Source organism: Synchiropus splendidus, chromosome 14, assembly GCF_027744825.2.
Source record: "Synchiropus splendidus isolate RoL2022-P1 chromosome 14, RoL_Sspl_1.0, whole genome shotgun sequence".
Taxonomy (NCBI): domain Eukaryota; kingdom Metazoa; phylum Chordata; class Actinopteri; order Syngnathiformes; family Callionymidae; genus Synchiropus; species Synchiropus splendidus.
In genome coordinates this window covers 6669800-6691445 of record NC_071347.1, presented here as the reverse complement: position 1 = coordinate 6691445, position 21646 = coordinate 6669800, and the positions used below count along the sequence as shown (strand labels likewise).

The 21646-nt window shown below is 43.2% G+C and overlaps 1 protein-coding gene across 1 annotated transcript; it reads right to left on the bottom strand.

The window, feature by feature from the left end:
* Positions 1-142: 142 nt before the first annotated feature.
* LOC128770740 (neuronal acetylcholine receptor subunit alpha-7) lies at positions 143-20208 on the bottom strand. Its single transcript, XM_053885562.1, has 10 exons — positions 20103-20208; positions 17156-17295; positions 16152-16196; positions 13771-13880; positions 11409-11488; positions 9603-9770; positions 5896-6090; positions 3986-4072; positions 3802-3911; positions 143-1405 (listed from the first exon to the last, which is right to left on the bottom strand). The coding sequence occupies exons 1-10, from the start codon at positions 20170-20172 to the stop codon at positions 827-829; spliced, it is 1584 nt and encodes a 527-aa protein (XP_053741537.1). The 5' UTR covers positions 20173-20208; the 3' UTR covers positions 143-826.
* Positions 20209-21646: the final 1438 nt, after the last annotated feature.

Genomic DNA, 21646 nt, shown 5'->3' with positions numbered 1-21646 from the left:
TCCACAGTTAATGACACAAGTTCTCTTCACATCCTCTTTTCAACACAAGCAGGTTAGAAAAGAAGCTTAATGTGAGGGGACAGATCATTGACTGTCACACTAAAACCCTCCTTGGTACCACAGTGACAGTATTTTTTATTATTGAAAATATTTCTCAACATTAGTGAACATACAGTCATCCAACAACTCAATTGAACACTGCATCTTCTGCTTGCATGTGTTCAGAGAATCAACAATAGAACCGATCTTGAGCTCAGTCACTGACAATCGCGCCTCCTGAGGTGATGGAGTGTTGTCTCTTGGCTCTTGATGTTGCACCTGTGCCAGCCCACGCTTCATCCTACAAGGGAATCTGAGAGACTTTGGATCAATGTCCTCGCTAACAAAAGTGTTTTTAACACAAAACACTCTGAATAAAGACATTAGGAGTGAATGCAGCTCTGAATGAAGGCTTGTTAATAGAAGCTTTTAGGAATCAATTGTAAATTTGTAAAAAAAAAACAACTTTTACATCACTTGACTTGACCAGCACACGCAGCTTCTCATGATTTGTAAACCTCTATAGCATAAAAAAGTGTAAAATAAATTGGTGTCTGTGTTTGTTTGCCTCGCTCCCTGAATGAACACACATGCACAGACACACACCTTTCACAGGCAAGACACCACATATTATCTGTCCAGGAATATAAACTTCATCCTATGAAAAGTCTTTTTTTTTTTTTTTTTTTTTAATGTACACATTTTTACAGAACAGTGCAGAATGAGGTCAATGGAGATGGGAACCGCCAAATGCCTCATGGCTGTTGGTCCTAGTTGTCAACGTCTCTCAGCTGAAGAAGTCTTTGGAAATGGCTTCGACAAAGTTTGGCGCAGACATGAGGATGCCGATGGTGCAAAGAATGGTGAAAAGTGAAAACGCTACAAGACAGAGGCGATCGATGACCGCAGCGGCGAACTTCCACTGGCTGCAAAGTGTCTCTTCATCATCCTGGTCTCGGAATCGCCTGGCAATGTATCTTACCTCCTCCAAGATTTGGTTAACTTCCACTTCTAGTGTTGAGCAAGAGGCTATGGAGGCTCCTCCCTCCCCTCGCCCGGACACACCCCCTCCTGGCCTCAGTACATTCTCCCCGTTGCAGCCCATAAGTCGAGAGCAGAGGACCTCCGGGTCAGTGGGAGCAGCATACTGAAGGCTTTCGAGTCCACGGAACCCCACGTAAAGCAGGTTGCCATTGCCCACTGAAGTGTGGTGCCTCAGAGAGCTCTGGCTGACGCTGAGCTCGAGACTGGACAGACTTCCACGGCGCTGTTTGGCGGCGTTGTGGCATGCTAGTCGAATCTTTGCCTCACCAGGGCGCCGCATTCTCAAGAACCAAGCACACCAGTTTAACAAAACAACACGGATCTGTGAAGGAAGGGAGATGCTTGTCAGATCCTCCGTTCATCGGAGTCGCAACACCCTCCATTAACAGGTTTCACAATAAAAGACAGTGACATTTCCAGGGACTTATGGATGCATTTGCCGGCGAGCCTCTTTCAATTCTCCTGATGGACACGGGATGAAGAAGGATCTCAGTGAAGACCTCAAGGTCAGCATGCGACCTTGAGACTCTAAGGATGCGGTTTAATTTGTGAACTGTCTGAACTGATGAATGTTGCAGGAGGTTCAGCACAGTGAAGGTGGCGACGAAGAAGCAGGGGTTGAGTTGGAGGAGGGGTTTTAGCAGTATCAGATATAGAAGCTGATTCCATGCTTAGAAACCACCTTTGGTCCCTTAACAAAGTACTGTTGTGAAGTAAAAGATAAAACAAAACTGCCCATTTTAAACTGAATAAAGCGATTTGAAAAATATATATATATAATTAGAAAATAGATATATATTAAAAAAAAAAAAAAAAAAAAATATATATATATATATATATATATATATATATATATAAACAATATTATTGGGACACTGATTTGTGCGGCAACCAATGACTCTTCAACTGAACCAGATGTGTTTCCTTTAAGAGAATGAGAGAACAAAACTATAGTTGCTGTGATCTCTGTTATTATTATTGGTCTGTCAAGGCCAGAAGCTGCAGCTAAAGAATCATTTTCACAATGCTGTTGGTCTGCTTCCAACCTCATGACACAATGGAGTGATTGTGGTCGAGTCTGGGTATTTCAAGGCTGACCTCTGGGTTGCTCAAGTGTCAGCTGGTCAAGCATATAACTCATCACACCATCAAAGTGGCAAGGTCAGCTCAGTAAATGTACTCTGGCACATCCATTTTGAGGCTTTCAATTTAGGACATCAATTGCACCATACAGTATCTTTCACACTGACACATCAATATGTCACGACACTAAATGGGTGACAGACTTCCTCCGCTCCAGTGATATGAGTACCGATATTCCCCGCTACATGCAGACCACTCGTAGACAGAGATGTCGTCGAATATTGTTTTTGCCAAGGAATAGATCTAAAGGGAGTTGTTTGTTTGTCCTTCAGTCTTTGAGCGCAGTAGAGCAGCGAACCATGTCATTGAAAGAGCCAAGACCGCTTTTTTTTTTTGCAGTCGAGGTCACTCCTTATAGATGAAAAAAGCTGGACAATATTTGTGTTTTCATCTTGTCAGCCTTGGCCATGTGATCAGTGTGGACATGATGTCATAAGACATCTCTAAACCTTGGTCTTTGTAATGATGGTGAATTACACGGAGGCTCTTGGAGCTGATCAGGACCACCCACCGTTCTTCTGCCTTCTCACATGACCCAGAAGAACAAGTATTTATTCAACTTAATTCTGTAATTTCCCATTTCCCATTAATACTTCTATCTACCTGCAGTAAACAAATGCAAATATTCCATAGCTAACCAATAATTATCTTAAAGAGGACAGATTCTGCTGACTCACAATAAGTGTCTCATACAAATACTATTAAACACTCAAAACTGCACAAAACTATCTACATTTTGAAATATTCACCATAATTTCTGGATTATAAGCCGCTACCTTTTTCTCACAGTCTGAACCCTGGGGCTTATAGAACAGCGCGGCTAATACATGGACTTATACAGGCTGAAATCAAATGAAATCGGAGGCTTTTTATTTACCTTTAAAGTGCTCAAAATGCGCTGTTTTTGCCTGTGTATCCGCAGCTCCGGCAACAGAGCTGATCTCCTGGAGGTCTGGACTTGAGACCAGCTGTGGTGTCGGAACTTCGGGCACGCAGGTGAAAACAGCGCATTTTGAGCGCTTTAATGTGAATAAAAGATGTGGGGAGTTCATGATTCAAGTTCAGAACATTGCATTGTTTCATGAGTCGGTCTCAATACCGGAGCCCGTTTTCAAAACTAGTTTGAAAAGCGTTTTTAAGCCGAGTGTAACACTGATCTTTCTATGGCAGAGACAGACGCGTCCGGCATAGATTTCATCAGCATGTATTTTTAAAATGCATACATTTTACCATGATCTTCCTCTAAATATCAAGTAGAATCCTACAGAATGTCAGTTCTACTTCCTGGTCTGACAACATATGTGTTGTGATTGGCACCAAGGAGGACACATTGTTCCATTTAATAATGCAAAAATTATCCATCAATGAACAGCGTTGTCACAACAATGCTAACAACCTACTAACTTCAACTGAGGTCGGAACAAACAGTCCGTTTGTGGAGCGCCCCTTTTAAAAGCTGGGCAGAAACATGATGTTCTATCTATCATCACTTTCAGTTTGGTATGGAATTGACATGTGACTGTCAGCTGTGATTGAAATGTAATGGGTGATGTGAAATAGACGAACAAAGCTGACCCATCTCGGCATGTTTCCTCCATCGGGGTCGTGGTGGTGATACTGAAGCACCAGGACGGTGGCGATGACGGAAAGGCCGACAATAACCATGGTGGTGGCAAAGTACTGAGCTGGAAAGGAAAGATTTTTATAATTTCATTTTTTTAAATCCAAAGCGACTATAACAAGAGTCTGCTTTTCTTACCGATCAGAGGAACAGAGTCTGAAGTTGCCGGCATGATTTCAGCGACCAGCAACATGAACACGGTCAGAGAAAGCAGCACAGTGATTCCTGCGCACAGAAGATTGTCACAATCCACTTTGTTAAAAGGAAGCCAGGCGGTGAAAGAGACGATGACAGAAGTCAAAAGCCTCGCACGCGTTTACTGCCCCCTTGAAATGACCGGATCAATACTATCATCAAGAGACTCGTTTCAAAATACAAAAGAAGATAATGGGATGCTCATCATTAAACACGCTCATACAAACCAAGCTGCGCACACACTTTAAACGGTATACATGCATGTGGCACACATCAGAGTTGTTCTGACTTCACACCAATCAGCCAACCTTAAGCAAGGTCACAAGCTCCAGCACCTTCTTCCTCCTTTATCAGCCAGCTCCGACTCCAGGCTTTCAAAGGAGCCTGCTGTTCACTTCTATAAAGAAGAAGTCAGCGAAGTGGGCATGTCTGCTTGAGCACAGTCAAGACAGGAAGCCAGATCTTCATCCTCCTGTTGCTAGCCAAAAGGGTTTTGGATATCTCTCTAAAAATGGATGCAGCTGTGAACACTTAACTGATGCAGGCTTCAGGGCGAGGGGCAGGAAAGATGAGAAAGAACTTGGTGCTGAGGCGAGAGAGGAGCTGGCCAGCTCAGAGCTGGAGTCTGTAGATTGCCCTTGGGGAGGTGCCGAGGACGACAGATGGAGGCCAGCTGATGGCTGGAATGCTTTAGGTTTGGCATCTGTTGTGGAATAGTGTTGCAGTGGCTGATCTATTGCTCTCTGCTAAGCTGTGACTCAACGCTTTCTTGTGTGTGCTGTAGAAGTCGCTATGCCAGAAGCGTCACCCAGTTGTGTTGTGCTCGATACCACCTGACCCGAGGATCACAGTCCAAGACCAAGTCGAGACCAAGACCAATAAAGGCGGGTCACACAGAGACCAAACAGGATACACAAAAGCATAAGTCCGTCAGTCATACAGACACAAACATTTATTTCTGAATGTGAAAGAAACTGTTGTATTTTATTCATAAGAAATCAAGAACTGAAATACATTTGTCGGAATAAACTATTCGTTTTTCAGTTTGGTCTCGGTTTCGGCTTTGGGCTCGGCCTCCTCATTCGTCTCACATTTGATAGTCACAAATAATGCCGTCGACATCATTGTGGACATTTAACATCTCAGAATGAAAAAGAAAAAAGAAAAACAAAACAAAAAATACACAATATTTTCAGGGAAAAAAGTTCAACCCCTACAGTCACTACTCACCTCTCAAACAATCCTGAAAGGCTGACTTATGAGACACCTTTTGGTTAACTCATGACTCTAAAATGTCTGAAGGAGTGTGTCCTAGACTGCGCTCCAATGGACCAGCCACATGTCAAGGGAGTCTCCCAACTCTTGCAGCCCAAATGAGGCTTTTTTTTTTAACACATGGATGAATTTCATTCGGGATGACACAACCATCAAACATTTATCTCATCTTCAGAAGCTAGTCCACTGTGTTTTGAAGACACCCAGACACTCTGTTCTCCAGCAACTTGCAGTAAGCTTTGCTCTTCCTGACTAGTCCTGGCGAATAGAGAAACATACAATGGGTGGGATAACCATAACAGGACCCTCACATGGAACATCAGATATCTTGAAGCACGTTTTGTTTATGCAGGTCACAAAGGCCCAAAGTCATCCAAATTTATCTACGACACCTTAGTTTTCCATCCCTCAACACAGAAAAGCTGACCTCATAAATTGGTGCTCCTGATCCTCTTTTCTTCACACTCAGAAGATTCAACTTCAAGCCATTGCAATATGCTACATTGCAATAAGTCAAAGACATCATTGCGCCACGACTGAGGTCACCAGTACTTTGGCTTTATTTGAGCAACACTCACCAAGAGAGATCTTTTCTCCTGAATCAGCAGGCAGCAGAAACACTAGCAGAGCCAAGGTGGAGATGAGAACACAGGGAATGAGCAGGTTCAGGCCGTAGTAGAGGGTGCGCCGCCGCATCACCACGGTGAAGGTCACATCTGGATATGGCTCCTTGCAACAGTCATAGAAACGCTCGCTCCTTCGCCCAGGAACCTCTGAGCAAGGAGAAAGAAAGAAGGGTCCCATCCATATGTGTCCAAAAGTGACTATCTAAATGTTATCTAATACAGTCAAATCTAACGCACAAAGCCGCACTGCTGTTTACAGTTTTGATGGATTGTTCCCAGACAGAACACAGTCACAAACTAGCACCAAATCTCTTTATCCTTCTTGGCCCTTTCATTTCATTGCCACAAAAATAAATAAATAAAAACAAACAAAGGCAGACCTGCCTCCTTCAGTTAAAAATGAAAAAACACATTCACTGGAAAGCCATCTCTGTTTTGCCTCCAACTCACCCAAAATGTGTCTGCTGGGCTAAGAACAGCTACAGACCACATCATAGCAGCACAGTTTTGGCTTCACTGCATCGATAGTCCACCAATCTAAGAAAGGACACTCTCTGCTGAGAAACAACTGCAGTGTGAGCTCCAGCAAGTTTCCTTCTCACACTACACACTTGAGTGAGTTCCAGAACGTTACTGCCACCTGCTGTCACACTGAGCTAATATGAATTCAAGATCCATGCTAAATAAGGTATTTAATAACATAGATTAAAAAAAGGGGGCGATAATATTGGTTTCAATATGGGTGGCAATGAGCAAAAAGAAAAGTATAGTCACAAATACAAACGTACAAAATGTATGGTATAATTGAAATCAATTCGTTTCCATCCAAAGGACATTTAAAAAAGAAGCAGAAGCCTAAACATTGAATTAATTCTGTCAGGCCCTTGACAGGAGAGAGCAAAGGAGAGCACAGGACTGATCCAGGAACAGATGGTAATTCCATTCTGGTCTGAGGACATATTTGCATCCTTCATTTGTGGAACAGGTTGTTTGAGAGTTTGCCAACAGGATCTGGATAAGCAAAAAAAGTGGGAGTGTTTTTTCATGTTATCAGTATCCTGCAGTGCATTATTAATATTTGATCAGAGTGATCCTCTATCAATTTTAAGACTGAGACCCGCCATGACCCAGACTGGAGGCAGAGTAAAGAAGCTTCAGAGATGATGGTACCAATGTTGAAATTGGAAGTGACAAGGAAGGTGTATCAGAGGGGAAGGGTCCTGACTCAGGCGGCATGGACAGGAGAAGATGTCAGGGATCGAGACACCAGGTGTAATAACATGAAGAAGGTACAGCAGATGCGGCAAGGAAGCATGATCCTTCACCTTCACCTTCACCTTCTTCTGCCGCTTATCCGGGGTCGGGTCGCGGAGGCAGAATTCGGAGCAAGGAAGCCCAAACTTCCCGGTCCGCACAAACCTCCTCCAGCTCCTCCCGGGGGATCCCGAGGCGTTCCCAGGCCAGACCGGAGACATAATCTCTCCAGCGAGTCCTGGGTCTTCCCCGGGGTCTCCTCCCGGTAGGACATGCCCGGAACACCTCCCCAGGGAGGCGTCCAGGGGGCATCCGGATCAGATGCCCGAGCCACCTCAGCTGGTTCCTCTCGATGTGGAGGAGCAGCGGCTCCACCCCGAGCTCCTCCCGGATGACCAAACTCCTCACCCTATCTCTAAGGGTGCGCCCAGCCACCCTGCGGAGGAAACTCATCTCAGCCGCTTGTATCCGCGATCTCATCCTTTCGGTCATGACCCAAAGCTCGTGACCATAGGTGAGGGTGGGAACGTAGATCGATCGGTAAATCGAGAGCTTCGTCTTGTGACTCAGCTCTCTCTTCACCACGACGGTCCGATACAGCGACCGCATCACTGCCGCCGCTGCACCAACCCGTCTATCAATCTCACGCTCCCTTTTTCCCTCACTCGAGAACAAGACCCCGAGATACTTAAACTCCGCCACTTGAGGCAAGAACTCTCCACCAACCTGGAGAGAGCAAACCACCGTGTTCCGGTCGAGAACCATGGCCTCAGACTTGGAGGTGCTGATCCTCATCCCGGCCGCTTCACACTCGGCTGCAAACCGACCCAGCGCATGCTGAAGGTCCCGGTCCGATGAGGCCAGCAGAACAACATCGTCCGCAAATAGCAGAGATGAAATTCTGTGGTTCCCGAACCGGATCCCCTCCGCCCCCTGGCTACGCCTAGAAATTCTGTCCATAAAAGTGATGAACAGAACCGGTGACAAAGGGCAGCCCTGGCGGAGACCAACATGCACCGGGAACAGGTCTGATTTCCTGCCGGCAATGCGAACCATGCTCCTGCTCCGGTCATACAAGGAGCGGACAGCCCCTAGCAGAGGGTCCCGCACCCCATATTCCCGGAGCACCCCCCACAGGACATCGCGAGGGACACGGTCGAACGCCTTCTCCAAATCCACAAAGCACATGTGGACTGGTTGGGCGAACTCCCATGAACCCTCGAGCACCCGGTGGAGGGTATAGAGCTGGTCCAGTGTTCCACGACCGGGACGAAAACCACACTGTTCCTCCTGGATCTGAGGTTCGACTATTGGCCGAAGTCTCCTCTCTAGTACCCTGGAATAGACCTTTCCAGGGAGGCTGAGGAGTGTGATCCCCCTATAGTTGGAACACACCCTCCGGTCCCCTTTCTTAAACAGAATGATCCAGATAGGTTAACTCTTGTTTTCCTTTCAACCTTGTGTCCTTTGATCTTTTATCAAAGTTTTTTTTTCATCCTCAAATGCATTACTATTATTATTCGTATTATTACTACAAAAATGGTGTAGCATAGGAAATTGTAAATGTGATCTGGTAAAGGACAAATCTCAAAATTCCAGGAGAGCCACCACACCAACTAAAAGAGGCTCTGAAACAAAAATATGACCACCCTACAAGGGTTAAGGTCAAGTCGCAACCCCAGATCAGCAATGGCGAAATATGACAAAGGAACAAGAAAAAGATAAGTTTAGCGTTGTCCTGAATTTAGCACTACAACTTTAGTGAGATGATTCAATATATATATTATATTTTTTAGCTTCACATCACAGTTGAACGATAATTGAACCACAGTGTGGAATGAAGCATAAACTAGACCATTGTGGCTGACAATTATTTTATCACCTAATGAAATTCAGCAGCAGAAAATGTGCTCTAAGTGACTATAAATCAAAGATTAATGGTGGCAGTTGTAACCTCCACGGCAACATGTCGATATTTATTCATAAGTGAAGTTGTTTTCGCTGCAGGTTCAACAGCGTTTCACTCCACTGAATTGTTTCCTTTATACGTCAGTGTTTTTAAGCAGTGCCGTAAGAGCAGAGAAGCAGATCCGGACCGGCAGATTGGATCTCGGTTTGTGTCAGTCGGAGTCGGTGATGTCAGTTGAGACGATGTAGCTGTTTTTCGCAACATTAGTTTTAATCCTCATAGGTGATGGAGGAGAAACATGCTGCACAGATTTTCAATTAACTTCTCAGTGATTCCATTCCCCTGGAGTCTTCTCAGATCCATCCTCTGTTTCATCTGCCACTAAGCAGAAGGTTCATTTGAAGACCCCGCAGAGTGAGCATGGCAGGGCTACATGAAATGAAACAAATGTTTTTTTTTTGTGCTCTAGAGGGGGAGTACTCCAAGGTGGTCTCACCCACAAGGTCCCACTCTCCATTGGCGATGTATCCCGTGATGTCAGCCTGAATCATCTGCAGGTCCAGGGACCAGCCGCCGTAGGTCCACGAGCCGAACTTCAGGTCACAGCGCTGCACGTCGAAGGGGAACCACCTCACGTCGATGTAGCATGTGCTCTTGAATATCCCTGAGGGGTTGAAGTATCATCCATTTCAAGAGCGTTTAAAAGACATATCTGGAGCTGGCGATGGGATAAACAGTTAAAAATGAGATGAATGAATGAATGTGCTGGAGAAACCAGGGCAGTTATTGAATATTTCGGGACACTGAGAAGGATCACAGCTGTAAGAGAATACGATTATTTAAACATCCACAGCTCTTCAAACTTCTTTCTTTCTCGGCCGTCAGCTTTCTCTTCCTCACATGAATCTTGTGTGTTTCACTTCACTGGGATCGAAGCGTGATACAGATCAATGTCAGCTGTCAGTGGTAATAGAGCTGTAACCAGTTTTACAGCTTATTGATTTCTGATCAGCTGATTGGCCTCCCCAGTGATGACACAAAAGATTTTATTTGAAAGTCTTTTTTAGGCATTTCGTGGATGAGTTAATGCAAAAAAAGAAGGGATTCAGCCAAATTCAGAAGGCAATGCAATGTTATATGAGGTTTTATGAATATAAAATGATGACTTATACGCACTCAATGGCCTTCACTTCCATGCATTAGTTCAAACAACAATAAACTTCTATTTCCCTTTTCTTTTATTTGATCAAATATGTTGTGAAGCCCTCTTCTCCTATGTTTCTAGAGCAGTAATACAATTTAAGACAATTGAAATGCTACCATAAATTTGGCATCACACTTTGGTAAAAAGTAAATAAAAAATAAATAAATAAAATAAAAACAAATTGTTATACAGAGCAAAAAAAAAATAAAATATATATATACAAATTAGGAATTTCAAAATAATTTCAAATAATGTAAGTAGTACATCTTTATATAATACAAATATAGATACAATTATATACGTCATTTCATCGATGCATTAGACCACAATTTATCATAAGTACACGGATACAAATGAACCGGTAAATAAAGGCACGCATAAGTCAAGGTTTTCGCTGATTCATGAGCTAAATGCTGCAAATCACCGCAATTCACCTCCTGACCTTTTCCTTTCGATCTAACAACCTCATGACCCCGCCTCTTGTTTTCACTGACCACCCTTTCATCAGGGTGAGAAGAGGCCGTGACAAGAAACTGTGCCACCCACAGTATGTAAAGTCCATGTGCCTTTTGTTTTTTTAATTGTGTTATGTCGTGTCCACTCGAATTTTAATGTGATCCACTGCTCTACTGAAATGCAATTTTCTGCTGGTGTGCCTTTTATGACTGAAGTTGTTTTTCTCTGACCTTTACTTTCAGGCCATCTGTGATGCTCAGTGTGTTTGCAACATGGCTGAACTAGTCCAAGCTTCACTCGCCCTGTTTATCTCAGACTGATCCCCACTTTTAGTTATTATTATTATTAATATTATTATTATTGAAATTGATGCCATGGATGCCAAGCTCAACAAGATCAATCAGTGTCCCATAATGTGGCTTAGATCCTAGTTAAAACTTAAGTTTTTCCAAGTGTCATGGAGAGATGAAATGTGATGCCCATGAATGAGTAGACATTAAAGGCTTAAATGGGAGGAGGTTGGGGCCCACTGGTATTCACGTTTCGTGGCTCATAAAATCCAGACATGAAATGTCTGCAGTAACACATGTGACATTTAAGGTCCTTCAGTGGAATGATTGAAAATGTCCTTGAATGCCTCACCTGGGGGAAGATACTGACAGTGGCCACTAGAGTTGACCAGGATGTTGGTGTGGAACGAAGCATCAAACCGCTCATCTGCACTGCAGAGAGAGAAATGCCAGTTCATGATTTCAAACATTTTATCGGTTCAAAAGGTTGGACTACTTTTATAATCTCAATGGAATGATGAACTGAAAAAAATGTTACAGATCTATCCAGTAAATATCTGCATGTTTTCCCCACTTGACTCCAGCTATGCGCACACCTGCAGCTGAGTTCAAATCCTCTTTGCTCCCCTGTTGGAAGCTTGGCTCGGATTTGTTTATTTATTTTTAATAATTACTGCTCTGATTTCTCTTTGTGTTTGCTTCCCGATCCTGTAGTTCGTCATTGTCAAATGAACTGTGAGTCAGTTTAGTTCGCCCATTGATGCCCTCGGTTCTTCCTTCTGTCTGATAGTTTTTTCTGTTTATTTATTTATTTATTTCAAATTTTATTCTTGTAGTCCAGTCTGATCTGTACCAGTCACACTTGAGAGCTATTCACACACACATGGCCAGGAAATAAATGAATAAATAATTAAAATAAATAAACTGTTGGGGTGATTGAACCATACAGTATATAAATAAATCAATAATGTTTGGTTCAGAAATTATTATGTCATTACATTTCTGCACTGGAACAATGTTATGGCAAAGTAAGATTTTTTTGAGAGGGGTCTTCTTCTTTTTTTTGTTTTTTAATGTCCAGTTAACATATTTGACCACCTACTATACTAGGTGGTATACTACTATACTACTATACTACTATACTCTCTCTCTCTCTCTCTCTCTCTCTATATATATATATATATATATATATATATATATATATATATATATATATATACACACAGTGGAAGTGCAGAGACATTCCCTCAACTATCATCATTGTCAGCCAGTTGGAACCTCAAACGCATTTACAGTAAAAGGATTGGCTTTACTAAAAATCGATGTACCAGCTTGTGCTGTAGGAAGCTGGATAAAATAAATAGTTCAATTGAAGCTTCCCGGAGCTTTATTGAAAGCACAGACAGTTTTGATTCCGCTACATTTTACATGCACTGGCGTGCCCAAAAACACCAGACCAAAGCCAGCAGGAGTCACACTGGACTGTGTTGAGCCCTGCAGTGCAAACCAGCTCTTTGAACAGTTTGAGGATGCAGCAGAGGAGAAAGTGAAGAGTCCACAATGTAACACTTGCGGAAAAAAAGAGTCAGGATTTGCAAGTGTAATGCAGAAAATGTGGAGGCTCTCTCTTAATAAAATGCAGACGGTTTTGCATAAGACCCGGAAGTTTTATAATAAGAAACCTAAACTGGAGTCAAACTTTTCTGCAGCTCCGTAATTATGATTAGGCCCACTCCGCTCCCCCCAACCCCCGTCAGCACCCCACATAATTAAAGCAGCCGGGTCAATATTGGCGACGCCCCCCCGCCAAGATCAGACTTAATGAGCCGAGACTCCCATCAGCCTCTCACTGAGAGCAGCGTGAGTCTGAGGACGGGTGTTCGCTGCACATTTAAAGGGGAACAAACCAAAACAAACCCGCAGCAGCGCAGAGACCCCAGGCTGCTACCAAAGGGGGAAAGAAAGTATGAATGAGATTATTGAACTCTCTCGCTGCAGCAGACGGAACACTGAAGCTGACAACAACAAAAAAACACTATTATAATTGTGCTTTCATTGAAATGAATTATTTATGAATAAGCTGCTGACGGAGTGCTCTACTCTGAGTCTCTCTCTAATGACAGAGGTCAACATCATATCTTGAGGGGAGATTGTTCGCATGGGTCATAATGTGTGTGACTGTGGGTTCCTTACTTGTGGGGACCGGTTCTTAACAAAACACCTCACAAATCACATCATGTGTGATTATGAAATAAATATATCAAAATCTACTTTCAATTCTGATGTATTTTTAGAGACAAGAAATACTCGCATAAATAGTTCAGAATGAACAAAAAACAATGCACAAGACAAAAATGTCAGCGACAACAACATTGTCAGTTTTATAGGTTTACTCCAGGAGGGCCATATAAATTTAGTCAAAGGGCCGCATTTGTCCCCGTGGCCGCACTTTGCCTTGATCTGTTTTAACCATTTGTTTTTGCTGGTTAACTTAAAGAAGAGAGCAAGGGAAAGCATTATGTCCTTGAGAGGGCCCCACAAAAATGGGGCAACAAACGTGTGTGTTGTGTTATGTTCTTTTACTTCTATCTTTGTGAGAACTAGTGTAGAGTGAGGACATTTTTGCAAAATGACAGTCCTCACTAAGATAGGAAGACGTGTGTGTGTGTGTGTGTGTGTGTGTATGTGTGTGTGTGTGTGTGTGTGTGTCGTACCTGTTGTACAGAAGGATGTCAGGTCTCCAGATCTGACTGTCTGGGAACCGAACATGTGACACACCAGGATACTCCGTCGTGTTCCACTGTAAGTAGTAGTCTTTCCAGTACTGCACACACACAGACAAAACATCTTTCTTCACTGAGTTATCAGATAGAAAACATCAATGATAGAAGTAGATAAAATGTAGGCATTTCTAGTTGGTGTTATGGTATATTTGAATTTGGTTAAATACTAAAAAGCTTCTCTGTTCCCAGCAAAAATTGGAAATCAGTCATGCAGGTTTGATGTGAGGAGATGAGTTTCCCTCTCGAGTATGACGCTTCAAAAGCTTCACAAGACCAAATGGAACTGCAAAGATAAAAGCTCTCACGATGAAGGTGATGTTTTTTTTTTTTCTGTCTAAAGAACTTGCTTCATCTGAGACAAATCACGTGACCTGATCTGAAATGACAAACTGGTTCAGTTCCACACATTCAAATGATGGAACCAAGACCCAGTCGTTTGACTTGGTTCATTTTTCATTTCAAGATGTCACATCTTCAGTGCAGTACTTGAAGCCAAACAGATCATTGACACTAATCCAAACAGAAGGTGAGGGCTTTCAATGCACAGTCACCGAGGGCCGAGCCAATTACCAGCGAGCACTTAAGCCCATCATTTATTGTCCCGCCGCTCTGTTCAGCCGCAGGAGGAAATGGGAAGCTTGGGAGAGACAGACGCTTCCAAGTGTACGCTGGAGATCGAAAATGACACATCAAGCTTTGAAAAACAGGACAGAGCTCCAGTTCAAAACCAATTAAATTGCGACTGTGGAAATGTTTTCCACTGGCTTCATGACTTTCGAACTTTAATCCCGGGTTGAATTGAAGCAAAATTGGAGGAGCCGGTGTTAATCGCAGAGACAGAAATATTTATGGAACCAGACAAATCTCATTTGGGTCACATCGTCTTGAGGAGACAGTGAAGGATTCCAACGTCCCTTACTGCAGCAGAGATCTATTCCCCAGAGTCACAGACTGCAGTTCAGTCTGAGACGGGGGAACATTTAAAATGTTGAAATGCTTGTTTAACATATTGACTTCCATTCCATGGTGATGACATCATGTTGCTGGAGTTCAAGTGGTGCTCTCACACACACACATAAACACACTAGTTTGTATCTACAGTATACGCCTGTTAGGACATGATGGAGATGCATTACTTTCCTCAGCCTCTCACCCTGAACCTAACCATCCGAAACAAATAGTTAAACTTAACCTGGACTCTTACACACAAACACAAAACAAATTATAATAACCTTGTTATTAAGAAGACTTTATCCACAAATTCAAGGTTAAACTGCTTAAGAGTGGCCAAACTAAGCACCGTCCTAACTAAGATAAATGTCCTCACTAGGAGGAGTGTGTCCAAGAAAAACAACTACAATATAGCAAAACCAAGTGTACACACATGCACAGACACACAGGTTTGTCGCACCATCATTGTGGGCACCGCTTATTGCCATAATGCTTTCCTTCTTTCACCCTAAAACTAACCTTAACCAGGTCTCTGAACGAAACTTAATGACTTTGTTGTTTTGAAGTCTTCATCCTCAAATTGAGGCTGAACCTTGTGGGGTCCAGCAGCCGCTCCAGGGTAAAAGGTCCCCACAAGGAGATGTTTTCCCCACGTAATTGGGCCTCACTAGGATAGATATATTTAAACACAGACCTGGACCATCATGAAGAAGAACTCGACCAACCCAAACAAAATCTCTTAGGTGGGGAAATGCAAAAGTGACCGAGTCCCTGTTCTCGCAAGTCAAAAGGCTAGGGTCTCCACAAAAAGGTCAGAAGTGAAAGAACATTTCCACAAAAAATGGCATCACAAACTGGCTGCAGTGAGAAAGTATTGAAAAGACTGACCACTATGCCAAAAATGGTCACTGATTCTGGAGCTGTTTACAAACAAACAAATGAAAATTGAGTGTTTATACTACAGTTTTAAAATATGAATGAAGAGTTAAGCAGAAAAACAAGTGCTTAGCCTCCACCAAGTGGCATACTGTCAAATAAACAGCACAACCTCTATTGAGGAGAAAAGAAAAAAAAGTCAAAACATAACTGGCACCCCAGGGTTCAAAGAGCATGGTTCTTACCACTGGTCTTATCACTGACATTAGCTCTGATGTGTCCTGGAGCACATAACAGTTGTAATAGCGATGATGATGAATAACAATGCCATTGTCAACTTAACTACAGTATGTTGCTCTTCACTTGTTTTTTTTCTGTTCACCTAAGGTCACAGATACAAAAAGGCAGCTTTACACATCTGAAGGCACTACTCAAGACTGAAGTGTTTCTCTCTTTTAGTATGAAGACGTTTCTCTCACACTCACCAGCTGCAGCCAGATGTTGGTGGTCAGAACCTGATTCTTTTCATCCTGCAAACAAAAAAACACCAGCGTCATGTCTTGACCCGACTGGAAATCTTTTGTGCGTTATAAATTCATCGTGCTGCTGGCGGCATTCCAGACCGACCCCGATGAATATGAAGCAAGTCAGTTTGATGAATGTCCAGAGGGTTAATGTATTCCCTGTTAGCCGAGCGTGCATGAGGAATTAAAAGACAGAGGATGTAAACAAGAGGCAGGAGTGGAGGGGAGCATCTTCCAAACAAAGCAGCTGCTTCAATTGATGAACAACCTTGAGCTCAGGCCATCAGCCAGGTATTATCTAAAAACACAGCGCATTACTTCCATTATTGGCCAGGAAAACCGCCACGGAAAGGTCAAGTGAGTGAAACAGATTACTTCCAAGAACTGCTTAGCATCAGAGCAGTGAGGTAAAGCGGTCCCCACAGCGCTCGCATACGTGTTTAAGACTTCTTTGAGCCCCAATGACAGGATTTCAGCGGCCATGAATCACCTTCAACTGCGAGACTTCCACAGAGTCAATACGTGAAGAGGTTAATTTATCGCTCCTGTGATGGAAACGATGTTATCATGCTGAGAAATGAAGCAGGAAAGTCATTTTGCTGTGGGAGGTCGGATTTATCAAGGAGCGCTTGATGAACGGCAACTACAGACGTCAGCAAACACCAAAGAAGCAGCCGGAGTCACAAAAGATTAAAATTCACAGTGCAAACAGCTGTGAGGAGGACTATTATTTTATATGATGGAATACTGAACATAGATATTTCTTATATCCCCCAAAGGGTTGGAGTGAAACTCAGGGTGAAAGTGAAGGTGCTGGCACCAGCTTCAACTGAGGACAATGAAATTTATGACATTGAAGTTCATGGAACAAGAGTAATCCAAATTATACCTAAATAAGAATAATAAAAAACAAAAAAGACATACAACAGAATATGGTGATAATATTTCTCATCTCATGTACTCACCACATCCATGATCTGCATCAGGCTGAAGCTGAAGTGAACGGTGAGACTGTCAGAGTCGTTGTTGACTGGTCGCTCCAGAGGGTTGTAGTTCTTCATCAGGTCCTGGTAGAGGCGCCGCTGATGGACACCCTGCAGTGAACCTGTGCAGGAAAACCATTTTGCGATTTACGATGCGATTGGTTAGTGAGCAAATTATAAATGTTTCATCAGTGATAAAAAAAAAAAATCTGTTTTCCATTTTGATTTGCTTATCTATATTTTTTGCATGCGTTTCTTTTGTTTGGTCTGGAGACGAACTTAACACTAAAGGGGTTTGGGGTCTTGGGAGGAATTCAAATCCTGTTTTTCAATTGTGCACTTATCTATTTTAACAGGTGCGATATTTCTTAGTTGTAAACAGTATAATTCTAGAACATGTTTCAATGAAACTTTCAGTATTGGTTAGAAATGCACAAACTTAGAGGTAATTTAATGTTGTCAGCATTTAGATCTGGTTCTACAAACATTTTGCCTTTTGCCTTTGCCTTTCTCATTCATTATTAGCCTCACTGCTCTTCTTCGTGCGTGTACGTGTGGTAGCAGCTCCTTTTTGCTACTGCCACCTCCTGTCTGATTCTCTTGGCTGAGAAGTCCAAGATGTGAACACAAGTGAGTCTTGGCCGCGTGAGTTTTGGCCGCGGACTTGATCCCTGCTGGAGACCTGCACTTTCTCAGGAAACTCTCAGCAGGTGGTGAGCTTCGTGCCTCAGGCGACTCGGCGCTAGATGCTGGAAACTACGTGTATAGCACAATTCCAAATAAACAAGATAGATGCCAGGCAGTAAAGGGTCTGATGTCTGGGTACACAACATTGTTCAAAAACAACTTCTCAAACTCCCAGAAAACTGAGGTGTGCAGCCAGGAGCTGCAGGAAAATTGCGCTTGGGGACAGGAGGGCCGCGCAGCGCAGCGGTCCGGGACTCGCGATATGTGCGGATGCTTGATAAGTCAAGTTTTTGCCTTTATTAGGCTGATAAACATCTGATTTTATTGACAGACAGATTTGCTTAAATGAATAATGCTGTGCTCTAGAGTAACTGTTTTCACTGCTGTGATGTGGCTGCAGTGCAGCTGTTTGCATAGGCACAGCAAAGAGGAAAGACTCTAATTTTCCCCAAGTTACTGAAGATCACTAGACTATTCATAGTCATTCCTGACGTCGGGATCTGAACTTCACTGGTTAAAACCTTCTTGATCGTCTCTTTCACTGTGTTCAACGTGTGAGAGCAGCGTGGATCAATCAAGACGCTCCGTATTACGCAACTTGTTTCCGCTAGGAGGAAGAAAAAGGACACTGCCTGAGGCGCAGAGGTGCGAGACTGCACAGCAGGGGGCGAATCGGACTCAGGCCACCCGAGACAGAACCTGCAGTGTGAAAAGCCCCTAAGTCTCTGCCCCATTCTGTCGCTCCATGGAACCTGAGACTGGTGAAGGTGAAGGTGAAGGTGAAGGTGCTTGTGAAAATTGATGATTATTTGGACTACAAATTAAATGTCGCATGTACGTCCTCACAGCAGAATCCGATTGCTCCGGTGCTACTGCTCCGGTACTGAACTATCAAAGACAGCAAACATTAGCTGACATCGTTCAACACTTGACGCTGTAGAGCTTGTTCCACATGCTGGCTCACACGCCACCAACTATCGAGTGAGAGCCTGCCGCAAGCATCATAGTTCGCTACTACATATCACGCAAAACATAAAGAAACATGTCGAAAAGCAGTGTTCTCACAGCGTTTAGAATGTACACTATATGATCACATGGTGTGGCCACAGGTGTATCAAACCCAGTACCTTGACCTGCAGGCTGTTTTAACAAACATTTGTGAAAGAATGGGCCGCTCTCAGGAGCTCAGTGAATACCAGGGTGGAACTGTCATGGGATGCCACCTGTCCAAGAAATCCAGTCGTCCTGACCTGAACCTGACAGAACACCTTTGGGATGAATTAGAGCGGACACTGAGAGCCAGGCCTCCAGCGTGAGACCTCACCAATGTGCTTTTGGAAGAATGGTCCAAAATCCCTACAAACACACTGCTCAACCTTGTGGACAGCCTTCCCAGAAGAGTTGAAGCTGTAGCAGCTGCAAAAGGTGGACCCACATCATATTGAACCTTATGGGGAATGGGAATGGGATGGCACTTCAGTTCATATGTGAGTCAAGGCAAGTGAGCAAATGCTTTTGGTAAGACAGTGTATCTTTCAAATTGACAGACGTGATATGTGAGAGCATATTTCAAGGTTGATCAGAACCTAAGTTTCATCTCTCCATTGACTCCATTTCGTATTTTTTCTCAACTCAGGTCCCATGTGGCAGAAATAGATGGACATGACTTTGGCTCCACATGGCAGTATACATATGTATATCACAATGTGAAATGTGCCACGACATGAGTGGAGGTATGTGCTCTCTTGAATGCCTCTCTCTCTCTCTCTCTTGCATTTATGTTATATACTCAGTAACAGCAATCACACTTAACCGACCATGATGACGATTGACTGAAAAAATAAATATGTCAAAATTGGTCATTGATAAGGATAAACATTGGAAACACCTTCAAAGAATTACTGCTGTAAAATGTTTATCATGATAATTCACTGAGTAAATTAATCACTTTGATGCCAACATTCAACTGACAAATCACATCCAGACAGTCAAAACACAAGTCCTTGCACATCTGTCTTTATAGTAACATTATGGTCTTGTTTTTCTGCTACAGCTATCCTCAAATATGAATGTCTGACTGGTAAAACATGTCAAACCTGTGAGCACATGTTCACTGCAGATCATCACTTTACATCCTCCTGTATTCTACAGGCCAAACACAAGTTTGAGTTTTCTAGATGTGTGGTGGCGACACATCCATCTAGCCTCAGTGTGAGCGTGTGAGAGAGACAGAGAGACCCACCGTGAATGAGGCAGCAGAGAGTCAGGACGTGCAGAGTGAAGATGCAAGTGTCCGTCATCATCATCATCATCCGTCGGTCGCAGTGATGCAGGTGTCAGCGGAGATGATCCACACTGAAGAAGCAACGCGTGGGGAGAGAGGGATGGAGCTGAAGGAGGCGGAGAAGCTCCTCCCCCTTCAGCATCCAGAGGAGAAGACTTGGCTCCCAGAGAGACAGACAGGATGGTTTTATATTTAAACAGCACGCTGACAACACAGATTCCCCTCACAGTCTGGAAACTCTGTCTAAAACTAATTACCCAGAGAAGCCTCAGTGCTCTTTAAAAACCTATCACTCTATATGGAATAAAATGCAAAGTGGGCATTTCACTTGTTTAGACAACAACAGAAAAAAACAGTTAGTAAACCAACAGATGGAGCACAGAAGTCTAGTACAAGGTGTTTAAAAATTTAATTTGAAGGCACTTGAAAGTGGGAGAGTAGTTGAAGAGGGGCAACAGCAAAGACAACTCCGGCTCCATGGTTCTGTTTATGACGCCTGAAGCCTGGCGGCTGAGGAAGGGAGGAGCCTGCTTATGCTCTACGATCAATGAGGAGGCAGAAGAAAAGATTTCAGCATAGTGCTGGGTCATAAACAAAGAGATTCAGAGTCACGCCATTTTCTCAACGAAACATTAGACTCTTCTACATGTTAAAGGAAGTGGATGTTGACTCAATATTAATTCATTGACTGAAAAAGTGAAATCTACTTCGAGTCTCTGCTGGACACCAAGGCGACTTATCCATCCACCTCTCCATATAGAAGCATGATGAATTTGTTGCGTTTTATGGCGAGCTCTGTATGCAAATTTACCATCTTAAACAGACTTAAAATTAAACAATTTAACTGGCGAATTTTTGGTCATGTCACATGAATACGGTCTGCAGCTCTTTCTCCGACATTGTTGAAGACACTGTACAAAATTCACTGGAGGATTATGAACTTGAGTCTAGATGGGAGTTTTCAAAGATGTGAGATGGCAATATACATGCAAAATAGAAGACAAGGATTGGAGTGTGAATGGAACGTCTACACCTCTAAGAGATAACACTTGCTGCTTCTAACTGGAGGACGGACCACTCTAGCTTTGGGCTTCCATCCAGGGAGTAGTGAAGCTGAACATACTAATGTGTATTTTCACGTCTTGCTATCTGCCCACCCTGCTGTTCTGATCACCTGGTTGGTGAGATTTACTTAACAGTGGATGGATGCCTTGTCCACGGTTGTTGACATCAAGGATGTGCCCCACTTGGTGAAATCAGAATCCAAAAACAGTGGATTTTAGTCTTCAGCACGAATCCTTGTTACACTCAGTATATACCTGAAGAAAAATGAAGGTTTTAAAGGAGAAAATTCACCTAGGGCTGAAAGAAGCCCGGAAAACTTTCCTCTTTAATTTTGCTGTGTGAAGTTCCCCTTTCCATCATGTATTGGGAACACGTTTGTCTCCAAAAAAGATTGAACGGTTTCCCTGATGATTTGGCAGCTCTGTTACTCAGCATTT